Source organism: Daphnia carinata, chromosome 9 (assembly GCF_022539665.2).
Source record: "Daphnia carinata strain CSIRO-1 chromosome 9, CSIRO_AGI_Dcar_HiC_V3, whole genome shotgun sequence".
Classification (NCBI taxonomy): Eukaryota; Metazoa; Arthropoda; class Branchiopoda; order Diplostraca; family Daphniidae; genus Daphnia; species Daphnia carinata.
In genome coordinates, this window is record NC_081339.1 from 3,529,802 (window position 1) to 3,543,563 (window position 13,762).

At 38.3% G+C, this 13,762-nt stretch overlaps 1 protein-coding gene and 1 pseudogene across 1 annotated transcript; both read right to left on the bottom strand.

Moving 5' to 3' along the window:
- Positions 1-3,371: 3,371 nt before the first annotated feature.
- LOC130688290 (carbonic anhydrase 2-like) lies at positions 3,372-8,597 on the bottom strand (annotated as a pseudogene).
- A 1,110-nt stretch (positions 8,598-9,707) lies between these two features.
- LOC130688283 (carbonic anhydrase 2-like) lies at positions 9,708-13,471 on the bottom strand. The gene is made up of 8 exons (XM_057511258.2): positions 13,079-13,471; positions 12,500-12,971; positions 11,636-11,662; positions 11,402-11,563; positions 11,156-11,306; positions 10,985-11,090; positions 10,627-10,854; positions 9,708-10,451 (listed from the first exon to the last, which is right to left on the bottom strand). The coding sequence occupies exons 1-8, from the start codon at positions 13,094-13,096 to the stop codon at positions 10,236-10,238; spliced, it is 1,380 nt and encodes a 459-aa protein (XP_057367241.1). The 5' UTR covers positions 13,097-13,471; the 3' UTR covers positions 9,708-10,235.
- Positions 13,472-13,762: the final 291 nt, after the last annotated feature.

The following is a 13,762-nucleotide window of genomic DNA, read 5'->3' on the forward strand; positions in this document are numbered from 1 at the left end:
ACTTTTTCAATAGACATAAAACTGAAAAGTACCTAATCCATGTTTCATGTTGAACTTGTGCCATATCTTGGTTTCCGTACCACACCCATTTTCGGCCCAAATACGGTCCCACAATTGTTCACTTCCTTCACTGCATGGGCTTATTACTAACGATTCTTTTTGTGCAGCACTAACAGAATTTAAATTTAACACACTGTCAGGTGGTAGACTGAATAACTAAACAATAAATAATTGTTTGTTAAAATTCTATACTTATTTTGAATTCTTATTTGAAAAGTTTAGGTACCTGACTGTGTTCGCCTAATGCCAATTCATCCTCATGTTCAGTTAGGTTTGAGTTTGGAAAAACCTCCTTCACTGTTTGGAAACTGTTCTGTTCCAATTTGTTCTTTTCCCTTAGCTGAGCTTGTAGACTCAAAATTTGAGCTACAAAACACAAATGAATAAAAGCAAATAAATAGAATCATTATGTATTAGGCCTTACCATCCTTAGCTTTGCTGTTATCTAATATTTTGTGTTGTTCCAATAATTGGGCCTGCAGCTTCATAATTTGATCTAATAAACAATAGTTAATAATTGAAAACCAATATAATAATGTTTATACTTACCATCCTTTTGTTGTATTATCTTATCCATTTTTCAATTGTTCCTCCAGCCACGCGTTATTCTACATCCACGTTCCTGAACTAACTGCGAATGGCATCCAATGGACTGAAATTGCCTACGCCAGTAATAACGAGTCTGAGCGGTAGATGGCTACGTGTCGGAAAAAAAGAAAAAAGTGTGATTTTTTTTTTTTTTTTTTGCGAAATTTTTTTTTTTTTTTGTGTAAAACGGATTGCCATAATATGGCCCTCGCAGCTAAAGGCTCTACCACAGAGCTATGGACCTTTTGAAACCAATAGAGAGATAAACATATAGTTGTGAAAGACTGCATAGACATCCTAGAGGATAACATATGATATGCGATAACAAAAAATTTAAATATATCTCGTGGCTCAATGTTAGAGCATCGGCGTTGCACGCTGAATGTTTGGGGATCGGTTCCACTACGAGTAAGATAAAATACAAATACAAAATTAATTCAGAAAATATCCAGGTATTACACGTTGTTCCTTGAATCTAAGTTGAAGAATTCAAAGAATGTAATAAATATTAATTGAATACTTACAGATAAACGATAAACCAATGGAAACAATGCTTACCATCAAAGGTGGTATAAACAATAAAGGTGAAATCAGCAAGCTAAATAAAAAAAAAGTTGATAAATGTAATGTGTGAACACAGCTAACATAGACAATGAAAGAAACAAATTTTGCAAAACATATTTTATAAAAAAAATTTTATTGACAATTCTCTGCACATTACAATTATTTTTGCAACTTTAAAAAGGCAAAATAGCCTTTTCAAAAGTTGCCGTCAACCCAGGCAGGGGGAGACACTGCCTTGTTGACCCACCGGGGAGATTACCCGGTGATTGGCTAAGAGAAGCCGGAAGAAGAGCCGAAGATTTGGAACATTTTTACTGGAGCGATTAACCTTTAGTTCGGATTTGTGGGTAGCCACGTCGCCCTCCGTGAACACATCATCGGACTAAGCGGACCCCCACGTCCCCTTTCCGGCCAGAGCCCTCCAAACCTCGGTATATGTTATTTTTATATATACCGTACAGTAGGGGCATGACCCCCTACGGGCTTATTACGAGTCAAGGGGAAACGGGGCTACGGAAAGGAAGGGAGCCCAGATATGCACTTCAATTTTTAAATAATTAATACCATAATACGCGGGAATACACAGGCGGCTGATGGAGGGAAATTCAATTCCGTACTTCAAATTATCATAACTTTTCCTCATCACATCCCAACCAGAAACCTTCGCAGGTTCACTGTTGATATTAATCTAAATTAAGAAAATAAAACATAGATAAGCATAAAACATTCTTATTGATATAGCTTACATGGTACATAAATCCATCATCTGCAATATTCCTGTAGATTCCTGGCAGGAGCTTCTAAAAGGCTATGCAGTTGCAAATGATCACCATGGCCAAAACTTGAATACGAAAGTTTGGAAGAATTCTTCGTCTTGGCCACAGAGATCTTCCATGGGCTTTCCGATTGGACGTTCCATGCACCATAAAAAACAGAAAGGTTACAAAGTTGGTTGTTTTGATCACTAAACGTTAAGGTAAATAATGTACCTGGTCTCGGCAGTCTTAACAGCAATTTCCATTATAACCTCATATCACCTCATTTTATGGGAAAAGAATTTGGCAGGCATCAGTTCAGAATAAAAATTGTTGCATTCAAATCTTTTAACAGGTGGGATTTAGGAATGTCGCCTACGATTTTCAAAACCATTAAATCCTTGTTAGCCATTGAAAGATTGCTGGTTGACGCAGGCATTCATTTGGGACATGACTAATGAACTGCTTCATGGATACATCTCTTTTTGTTTAGTCCTCTCCAGGATGACATGAATTCCAGCACATTCTACACAAATATCAGCACTTAGCGATATATTAATTAAAACAATTAAAATAGTACCAACTTTTAATAGTTTTGACCCCATGATTCGTCTTTGTTGCAATTGGGAAGGCAAGGCAACTGATCTATGGTGATTTATTCATCACAATTGCCATAACCATAGTCCCAATGTATCAGCTTTTCTGTCAACAGTAGTTTGCTAATACGACATTGACGATTAAAATTAGAAAACTAAACAAACTCAGCGGAAAAGCATTACCAGGGGGTAACATCTTGCATGTTGACAAAGAATCCTAGGTTTATCATGTACATGGCAGAATATCCACATTGCCTGGATGGCCCTATCCTTTGCGTAATCACACAAATAATAAATAAAACATATTGAATTGAAACCAAATTTAACTGAAGTTTTACCAAACAGCCAGCTAGCACCTCTGAATTCCAAAACTACGCCTACACATTCGTATCAAGCCTTTCCAGCATGTCTCACCTTTGGCATTTATTTGCTTTCTGCTGGCATTTGTTTCGGTTGCTTTCGCCATCTACCGACCGGTAGATGGCGATAGCAGTGAAACAGAAAAAAAAGCCGATATTTTTTTTTTTGGGGGGGGGGGGGGTTACCTTTTACAAGTTAAACTGATGTTTGCAGTGTTTCGAAATTTGTTGTTTTGAAGGGTTACTTTTTTAAAAAGTAGGGTGAGTAATTTGCATTTAAAAATTGTGTTGATACTTATGTTAGATTGTCTTTTGTTCAAACAGGATTTTCCTTGTCATCAGCCATGCATGCCTCTTGTACCTAAAATTTGCCAACAACGTCTCTCTGCTATTTCTTACTAAAGAGCCTGTAATCCTTCTAAGCAGTTTTTCGTTTACACTAAACGGGATAACTTTTATATTGGAAATGGCTTTTGAAATCGAAATAGCAAAGGATGTTGACATTGAAGAAACATAGATGGTGGAAATTTGATTTTTTTTGGGGGAGTAGGGGAAGGAAACATGTTGGCGAAACCTAGCCATACAGTCATGAGATATAAATCTAAGGAAATCATTTCATTGCGTTTCTAATTTATGAGAAAAAAGTTGAGGAAAGAAATCGCATAAAAAGATGCAATACACGTGCAATATCGATAGACATCTTTGATACGTGAGGGGGAATAATGACCAATTCCTAGACACATTACATCCTGTATGAGGTCGATACGTGATAATGCGTCTTTTCAAAGGCTGTGTGGGACGGAAATTATTCACCAAAATCAAACCTCCTTTGCCTTTTAAGTTTCGAAACATTGACAACTGTCAATAAAAGAATTTGAAATCCCTCGTTAATGCAGGGTTTCAGTGGATATTTCGTAATTCTACCTGATCTTCCGACACAGCAATGAGATTGTCGAAGATGGTCCAGACAACTGATTGCTGGCAATTGGGTGTGGTCAGAGAACCTGAATACCGAAAAAAAAGGTAGCTCGAGATGGTAATAACTCGTGTAATGAAATAGGTTTTTCCAACGACATTTCGTCGTAGTCGTTTTCAACTTTGCTCAACTGATCGGCAACTGTACGAAGAGCTGAACGGGCAGGTTTTCCCACCTGGTGATAATAAAAAACAATTCCAAAACGAATTTATTACTTTTTATTTCTAAATGGGTAATAAAATAATAAGAGCACAACGAACCGTAACAAGAATGCCTAAGACGGCCAACCCGTCACTGTAGTTGGTCGCGTTTGCAAACGAATCATATTTCGTATTGTAATGAACCAGGTGAAGTTCGGCCGGATAGCTGTAACGTATTAAAAATACTTTAATTAATTACAAGGGTTTTCCAAGTAGAAAACCGAACATCCACTTCTTGTTAAACTGTACATCGACACCAAAACAAAATATCGTTGCCTTTTGGAATCGATGCGGTGCTCGCTACCCTGCGAAGAATCACTTCCCCAGTGGCAATGGAACTGGATAAAATTGTAGCGGTCAGGTAATCCGCCACCGATTATGTAAGGTACAGATTCTGGTGAAGAACTGAGAGGTAGAGTAAACAGGACTGTAAATCACGTTAAGAGAACAGTCAACACCAATGGCGATTAAATAATAATCCATATTGGACAGTTACCTGTGTTGCCATTGTTTGTTACAATCATCCGGTCAATGCAACCGTAATTGCCAAAATAAAATTCTGAATAATATTGCAATAGGACCGTCCCAATGTTAACGGGTGACTGGCGATCACCAGCACAGGTAGGAAACAAAAACGGCCAAGCATCTGGGTCTATACAAATATCGTCGTTTTGCCATTTCAAGACTCTTAAACACGTAAGTTGGGTATGCCACATACTTGAATAACTCCAAGATTGGGTGTCTAGATGAAGCAGACAGAAAGAAAAGTGTTCCCACAACAAAATCTTTGTGAACAGTCAGACTACAACCAATTAAAAACGTATTTACCTTTCTCTCTTGAAATTGGTTGATGTTCAAACCAAGGATTTTCATGAGTGCGGACCGCATCGTTTGGTTTGGCGAATACGTGTTTATTTGCGGCTTCGATTTCTAATGAAGTTAAACATGTTTTATGCAGCTAGAATTTTAAATTTTGTTACTCGATTACCTTTCGTTTTTTCTGCGATTTTGATCGAAGAGCTGTGGACAACCTGTGATAGTCTGTAGCACAGGAATAGTACCATAAGGTAACTAAACGATGTCTTTAGATAATCTGACGGGAGAAAAAGAATGAAATTCCCGATCAATCAGATTGGTAATTAAGGACAAAAGAAATATAGCACAAGTTCACCGCAGAAAAACCATTCATTTCGCTGCCCTTTAATTTTTGAATGCAAACACTATACTTCACCCATGAAAATCTCCAAAAGAAGTGATCAATAATTTAGCTCTTTACTTAGCTTTTCCGTGGCAGGGAAGAGCCAGGTAGCAAAGTGGTTCCTCAGAATCTAACAGCAGTTTAGTCGTTGACGTCTTGTGCTTTTTTTTTTTTTGCATAGTACTAATGAGCCCAATACAGTTCATTAACCAGGCAGGAAAATTGGCACTCATCGAGAAGGTCGTTGTCCGGATATAGACACATCCGTGAAGGTGAGATTTTTACCTTGGCGTTAGACACGCCTGTGGGATAAAATTGGCAGAGAATGTTAGTGTTCCAGTTAGATTTCAGAGCAATAGCGCTACGTGAAACCGCTAGTCAATTCGTCCGATAGTTGCATGAGTAATATCAAGTTCTAGGGAAAAAATGTCGGTAGAATTGTTTAAAAATTGTGTAAGTTGTTTTTAAAAAACTTATTAGTTTAACATTAAATGATAAAACTATATGCAAATGTCGCTAAAAATAAAAGAACGGCCTTCTGAGAGTCTTTCATAAATGGTACACGGCCTTTGTTTATCGCACCAGGAAAAGAAATCAGCATTGGGAAACTAGCTTGAAAACTACTGTGGGTGATACCTTATGGTCTCATTATTCATCGCCTGCTTTTTACCTTGAGACAACAGATGATTTCTCCGGTTTTACACCCCTATCATCCAGCACAAAAAGCCGCAATATTACTTTGTACACGTGAAATAAGGACGTTGGGAATGATTTTCTTTTTGGAATAAAGCGCAGAAAGTCTACGAAACTGTGTTGGCAACGAACGTTAAGTCTTATGAGGAAAATTCCAGTAGGGATCAACGGGTTTTGAAAGTATTACCTTGTTCTCCTCTGATTGCACAGAGAAGACCATGTTTGCTGGGAATGTAATATTTTCGCCAGAAGGCTCGCTGTTATTTGTAAAACAATGGCAAAAACCGTCAGAAGCTTTTACGTTTTGCAATATCAAAAACTAAATGGGAAAACGATCAATCACCTGAAACAATGAGGGCTAACATACATTTTAAATAATCGTCTAACTCGAAATCGAAAGTGCATTTATTGGCGACTGACGGGCCAAGCAATTTTTGTTCGCTGGGCGTGGTCGCTAGAAAAAAATAATAGAAAGGAAATAAAAGGCTGATGAAAAGGGCGTGGTACCAGACAAACCGAATTTTGCATTAAAATCACTTTCCATTATTTCTTTTTCTTCGCCCTATTTTATGCCGATAGCATTATTCTTACTCACAATCACTTACAATTGAACGAGCGCCTTTACTGCTCCTTTTCTATTCATGAAATGCACGATAGCCGTCATCGTAATTGATCGTCTGATTTTTCCTGAGGCAATGAACAAACTACAGCTTGGTGTATAGAAAACAAGTTCAAATGAATGATGATGATGCATATGAAAGGACGAATAAGAGTGCAAAGTTTGCATTCTACTTCGAAAAAAAAAAACTGGTATGCCAATAGCACAAGAAAGAAATTGGATAACGACATTCAAATTCTTTTGGGGTATGCTGTCAACATGCTATGCTACCTTGCCGTGAAATGTTACTTATTACGCGATTCCAGATGGAATTTATCAGTTTGAGATTGTTGGCATCCCGCCACTCCCCCCAGGAATGTAGGGTAAGCGAGTGGATACGAAGGTTAAAATCGCAATAGCGAGAACAAACGCCAAGGCAAAGAATAGCAAACCAGTGCGATAAAATGTGAAAAGCAATTCAACTTGGAAAGCGCTTCTTACGGATACAACTAAGCAATTCCTGACATTCGAATGACAAATTGGTTGTTAGAAACTTGCATCAGCTATCGACTTGCTATTTTGTTGCATATACGTTTACGAAACAATTTTTCTACTCTCAGATGTCGCAAAAAAATCGTTTTTAGAATTTCAGGTTGTCAGGTTAGTCTTAATAGCTACTATGGCAACGGGACACAAATAGATACTCACTTGATGAGAGAACGCCAGAAGCTGTGCTACGCAAACATCAAAAAGTGAAAGGGAAACTCGCAACCAGCAGTGCAATCGGGTTTCGATAAAAAACGCATTCGGTTTGAAATATCAGGTAACCTGGAATTCTGAAAAAATGGGGGGGGGGACAAACTCCCGGATACAACAAAAGAATAGAACATGCATTTACCTCTGGCGTTGTTCGTGTTAAAGACCGGCTGGTAACTGTCGTGTACGACTTCACTGGTAAAAGATCCGAATCGTCCTTGATATCCTTCGTTTTTGTCCTAGTCACGTTCGTGACTATCTACGAAATAATCTGCCATCCAAGAATGTTCAGGAAAGTATTTCGGCAGACTTTTCATGCAACTGGACCTGGATCAATTCAAAAGTGTTAGCAACAAAACAAGATATTTAACATTTCTCAGTGCATGGAACAAGCCATACATTGTGTAGGAATTCGGCAACCAACCACGTTTTCTTGGAACAACAATCGAGCATTTCAAAAACGTTACAATGAAACCTGTAATTCATGCCTCCAAAGCAATGAAATTCTTTAAAAATCAAACTTTAATTTACAAATAAAATGAAAAGCGTTTGCCAAATTATCCGTCTGAGAAAACGTCTTTCATTGCCGGAATAAGGGACTTGTCCATTGTAACGTCAACTATTGTCACATACATGGAAGACTAAATTTATCCAAGAACAGTCAAATGCCTGATTCATTGCCTTAGTTTCTATTCAAACATTTAAATGATAAAATATCTATTTAGCAATAAATTGAGATGCCACTAGGTTTGTTGCAACCACTTGGATAGCAGGTAAAAGCTCATAAGATGACTCTTTGTGGCTTCATGATGCGGAAATGACATTTTCCTAGCCATTTAAAATACATGCTGCGTATGGCCAACACCCATGCCGCCATAAATCCGCAGTTCAAGGCCAATAACCAGCACATACTGCCAATTAACTCAACATTTTTTGTGTTCCTTCAACATTCACAAACGAAAAAATTGATCAATCAGCATCCGGCTATGGCTCTGAAAACAGTTGCTGGTGGTACATACCAACGAGTTGTGAAACCAAAAAAGAAAAGAAAACAAAAACTTACATTGTCACGTAGACTCAACACGAAGGTGCTTGGGCATCGGCTTTGGTTATGTAAACCACAAGGAAACTAATAACATCAGCATTCCAGACCAAAACTGCATGTCAAAACGAATGATTGACCGTCCTTTACGGTGGTGAACCTGGCCATGACAGATCTACCCTGCATTTGACTTTGAAGCTAATGACGATGAGGTTCATCACCTTGACGTAGAAGACGTGGAATGGGCATCAAAACAGTTGAGAAGGTTTGGTGCTATTTCCTTTTCGTTACCCTTCCTTTAGCAAAAAATTTTCGAGTTGCCAAATCGTTAAAAATGACCTATTACGCAAATGAAATTTTTCTCAGAAAGATATCGAAAGTAAATGTTGATTGATTTTTGGTTTTTATTTGTAATTGCTGTATCATTGCATTTACGCGTTGGCTATTGTTAGACACACTTGTCAAATGTGACAAACACTTCGTGTTGGAAACACCTGCAGGACGCCTCAAGGATAAACGAAACGGATGTGCAAGTCAGAATGAGACGCCATTTCAATCCCTATTTTCCTTTGTTTACATTGCACACGATCTTACTGTTACTTTAAAAATTAATAACTCTATAACGCATTGTGATCTGGGAAGCGTTTATTAGCATCGTCACGTTTTATTTTGACAATCGTTTGGGGAAGAGTCAGTTGTTTTTTTATGTGCCGATTTTATCGTGACGGAATAGAGTTACGAGACGATAAAACAATGTTGATCCGGTTACAACTATCGACATATCTCCGAATCATGCCCTTCTTTTGAAGCCTTTTGGAACAGTTTTCATGGTCAAGGTGTAGCCCTTTGATGGGATTGTACCTCTTGTGTTGCATTTCTCTTTCGTTTTCATAGTTGAAACTTTCAGGTGGGTGTTTAACACGCCTTTTACCTTTTTCTTGCAATACCCAATTGCTTCACTGCTATTCTTAATAATGCAAGCACAGTTTTATGTTGGAAAAACAAATGTTTTGTTGCTGAACAGAAAACTGCTGGCTAACAATATTTGGTTACCAATCTCTTCACTGAAAGTAGAGTTGATTAACAGGTTAACATGTAAGAGCATCAAATGATCTTTCAATTGCAAAACACCCTGGCCGACTTTAATTATTGAGGCGAAGGACGATACATTACCAGTTTTACAGGACCGTTTTCTTCGAAAGTGGCCATACGTTCTCCATTCACAACCTTGACCATACATGGTACTCAAATAAAATGATTTTACGGGCGTATTTTTCGATTGTGTAGTGATTTTAAGCATCTGATAAGAGTGACTCAAAAAATGTACACTGTTATAGTATATTCATATGTAGGTGAATATCGAATAGGTTACATCCATACAGTCAGCCATACAATGTCAAATGTTCAGTAATGTATAAATGTGAATTCACAGAGCTTGTTGACAGCCATAAGGGATGAAATAACAGGGAGAACAAAAGTATTGAGGAAAAGAGGCCAAAGTGGTCCTCCATTTTTCAAGATGTATCCAATTGATTGCCTTTTCGTGCGTTAATTATCGTTACGGATAGAAATTGTCTGCGAATACCCTAAAATCGTATAGGGAAAATTGGTTCGATAAATTAGCACGTCAATGTTTGCTTTTCTCCTGGTGCATCTTATAAATTAAATTTCCTGTCTCGACTACTAGAATATTCGTGATAATTTGAAAATATAAATGTTTAAACACTACACTAGGAATTACTTTTAGAGGAATGCCAAGGGAGGGCGTATCTGTGAACAAGTGATCAAATCCATTCAATGCATCGCTTACATTCAACCGAAAAAAGACGTGCAAGACAAACGCACTACAACTATGGAGCGGCCGACTTATAGGCGAAGCCCATCAGGCATTTGCTCCATTTGTAAGCTTCTGAGAAAGGGGACGACGTGATCGGCCACGATCGTGATATTTCACAACCAGTGAACGATCTATAAAAAATTGTCCGTCCGTTCACGGGCAAGGTCGGACGGAAGTTGTTGACCATATTTGTACCGTCATCGCTTCGTAGATGTCTGAATTTTTCGAGCTGAAAAATAAAGTTAAACAAAAAAAAAATGGTTAATCAGAGTGGACACTTTCACTCAGCTAATTCTCATGGAGGTCCTTAGTTTTTAGACATTTCAATGTCTTTCTCAGAAATCGTATGTAGAATAAACAATCAATTATCAACAGAGTCAAGGATTTTTCATCGTTCAACTTACCTGATTTTCCGAAACCTCCAACGGTGTATCAAAAATGGTCCAGATGACGATTTGTTGGCACGCGGGAGTTGTCAACGAGCCGCTGTATCGATAAAAAGATGAAGTCCGTCCAGGTAACAAATCCCTAAGTGAAATTGGGTTTCTTAGAATGACTTCATCACCATCTTTGGCTATTTCTCCGAGTTGTTCGACGAGAGGCTGAAAAGATTGGCTATCACTGGATCCCACCTAAACATATTTAATTCATGAATTCATTAGCGTATAGTTGAGGCACGTATTTTTCTTAGCCTCACTTTAATTTAAAATTGAGATAGATAAAAAAAAAGGAAACGCCCTTTATGTCAATTACAAATATCACCTTGAGGAAAATAGCCAAGACTGCCACACCGTCTTCATATTTACTGGCCTCGGCGAACGATCCGTACTTGGTATTAAAATGAACCATATGCATTTCAGCTGGATAGCTGGACGTGGGAAAAAATGAGACGTTAAAGGTTGAGCATTTTAGGCAAATCTAATTACTGTGTACCCTTTAGATTTGATGAGGTGTTCGCTGCCTTGGCTCGAATCGTTTCCCCAGTGCAAGTGAAATTGAACGAATGCGAAGGTATTTTCCAATCCACCACCAGTAATGTGAGGCATGTCGTCTGTGGGGTAGTCTGGTGGTAAGTTGAACACGGCTATTTTTAAATTTGAAAAGCATTTTTTAAACGATCAATGAAGTCGAAAGAAAAGGAACTTTTTGTTTCATGGCCAGACAGAAATAAATGCTAACCACTATGTCCGTTGTTGATTAATTCCATGTTTTCGATGTTGCCATAATTATGGAACGTAAATTTCGGGTAAGCTGTAAGGACAGTCGACTTTGGCTGGATGTCAATCGGAGATTGCTGAAGACCTCCGCAAGTCGGAAATTGGCTGTGCCAACCCGTGGTATCTTGATGAATATAATCGCAAAAACAATTGATTAAGAATTATATAATAATATGGCTTAAGTATTAAGCATTACCTTTGTGGGTCCAGGATGGTTTGGATTCTATGGAAAAAAAAAAAGGCATTGATGAATATTTCATTGTTTAACATACTAATTAAAACGGCAAGATGAATAGCTACTCATTTGCAATCCTTCGCTAAACCTATTTAAATCCATTTCCTAAATCTTATTTCAGCTGGTTTAGCTATGCTGATTATGCTACATGGTTTCATTGCAGTTCAAACAGTAGCCCAAAATGGTGAATCGATCAACAAGGAGCCGATTCAAATCTGCGATCTGTTATCTCTGGAATTCCAATTGCGCCTTCTCTTGTAAAGAAGTTTAAGCCTTTACTATCTAAAGTAAGAGTTGCGTTCTTTCATCGCACGCGAGTAAGGGCCACCAGTTGTTGCTGACAGTTGGCTCGCAATTAGTTTTCAAAGAAGGTCATCGTGCTAGCAGCTAGAAGTATGTTGGCCAACACAACCGGTTTACACACAAGTTGATTTTGGGTACAACAAGTGAAAAGCAAATAAAAGTACTTTACAAAAAAACTGCCCTTCGTAACAGCTCGAATTACGAGTTTCCCGCTCACGTTGAACAAAAAAAAAACGAAAGGATGTCTGGAATTCTCCCCCTAACCAAACAAATAACCGACAAAAAATAAAAATATAGAGGAAATGTGAGGGCATATGGTTCGGCCAGCGAGTCTAACATCAATTTTTTTATGTACCAGGTTACGCCTATTTGTTTTCAAGTTCGTCATTAATTAAAAAAAAATAATGATAAATAAAAAATTAGCCTTGAATTCTCCATCCAGAACAGCATTTGGAAATCCCGCCCAAAGTGCACTCACACGCGATCTAACTATTGAAAATCTAAAGCAAAAAGACTACTTACTTTTGATTTGCGGTTTCAACGTAAAATGCTCAAACATGGTGTCGTCTACAACGGCGTTGGATGTTTTCGCATGTGTGGTTAGTTCCGTGCTAACAGGCAATGACGTAGTCGAGTCAGACGAAGAAGAGCTCGTTTCTGCAATACTTGTGGACGACATCAATTCCGATGGATAAGTTTTCATCGTCAATAAAGGCGAGGCTGACGTCGTCGATGAAAGTAATGGCTCCGATTCTGAAGCGGATGTAGTTGATGGATCCAACAGTTTTGGAGCTACTGTGGTTGATGTGGACGGACTTTCTTCTACAGTGGATGAACTCGTTGGAACAGGAATAGCTTCCGGAGTATAAGGTGCATCCTTAATAAATGGCTCTCCAATGATGGGATATCCGTCCACATCCACCAAAATTTGAAGGAGGACAGTGATGATAGCAAAAGCATTGGCCAATTTACGATTCACGTTCGATTGCGACACCTGTAATTAAGCAATTGGCAATAAAATGGAAATAAAAAATTTCAAAAATTAAGATCCTTTGTTATTGCAATTAAAAATCTCTCAGCCGATAAGTGAAAACTGATTACCGCAAATGTAAATAGCATTCTCGAAGAGGGAAGGTCGAGTCCGCGAGCGCAGAAGAACGCGCAAGAATTCCTCTTTATTTTTAAGCACAATTCGGTGCCGCCCGAGGAAAGATTTTTTTTTTTTTAGTTTCACTCTTCACGTTAATCGCTTTAGAAAATAGTAAGGACAACACCGTGAATGTGCACTAGAAATTCGTTTTCCTCGTTCGTTTCAAAGAGATGCTTTTAAACTAGGAAATTGCCGCAACTGCCAGAAGCTTCCTCGACGATGTCCAAAGGCCGAATCAACAAACTGCCCAGCCCACCATTCGGTCATATGCTAGTTTACTAACAACAAAAAATTGGAAGATACATGTAACCACCCTTTTATTTATTTATTTATTTTTTTTACTATCTATCATACTTCCTTCTTCTTTCCTTCGTCTACATAGCTTTCCATTCGCTAAGATATCGACCACACCCGACCGGTTTGCATCGATTTTTCGAGACCGTCTAAAAAAAAATAAAAAACCAGAGACCCTGAGAAGGTGAAATTAGTGTGTATACTATCGGAGCAGGTTTCATTGCCAACGGCAAGCTCCAGCGCGCTAGAAAACTATGCACTATACCAATAGATAACACCTGAAATTGCACCAATTTTGAACACACCTAGATCCTATATAGGGTCACACGCTCGTCTTAATT

Excerpts from the sequence above, each read along its gene's own strand:
- LOC130688283 (XM_057511258.2), bottom strand. Across the intron at positions 11,307-11,401 it reads AATCAACAACGGACATAGTG|CCGTGTTCAACTTACCACCA; the intron begins GTTAGCATTTAT and ends ATTTAAAAATAG. Across the intron at positions 11,091-11,155 it reads CACCTCATCAAATCTAAAGG|CTATCCAGCTGAAATGCATA; the intron begins GTACACAGTAAT and ends TCCCACGTCCAG.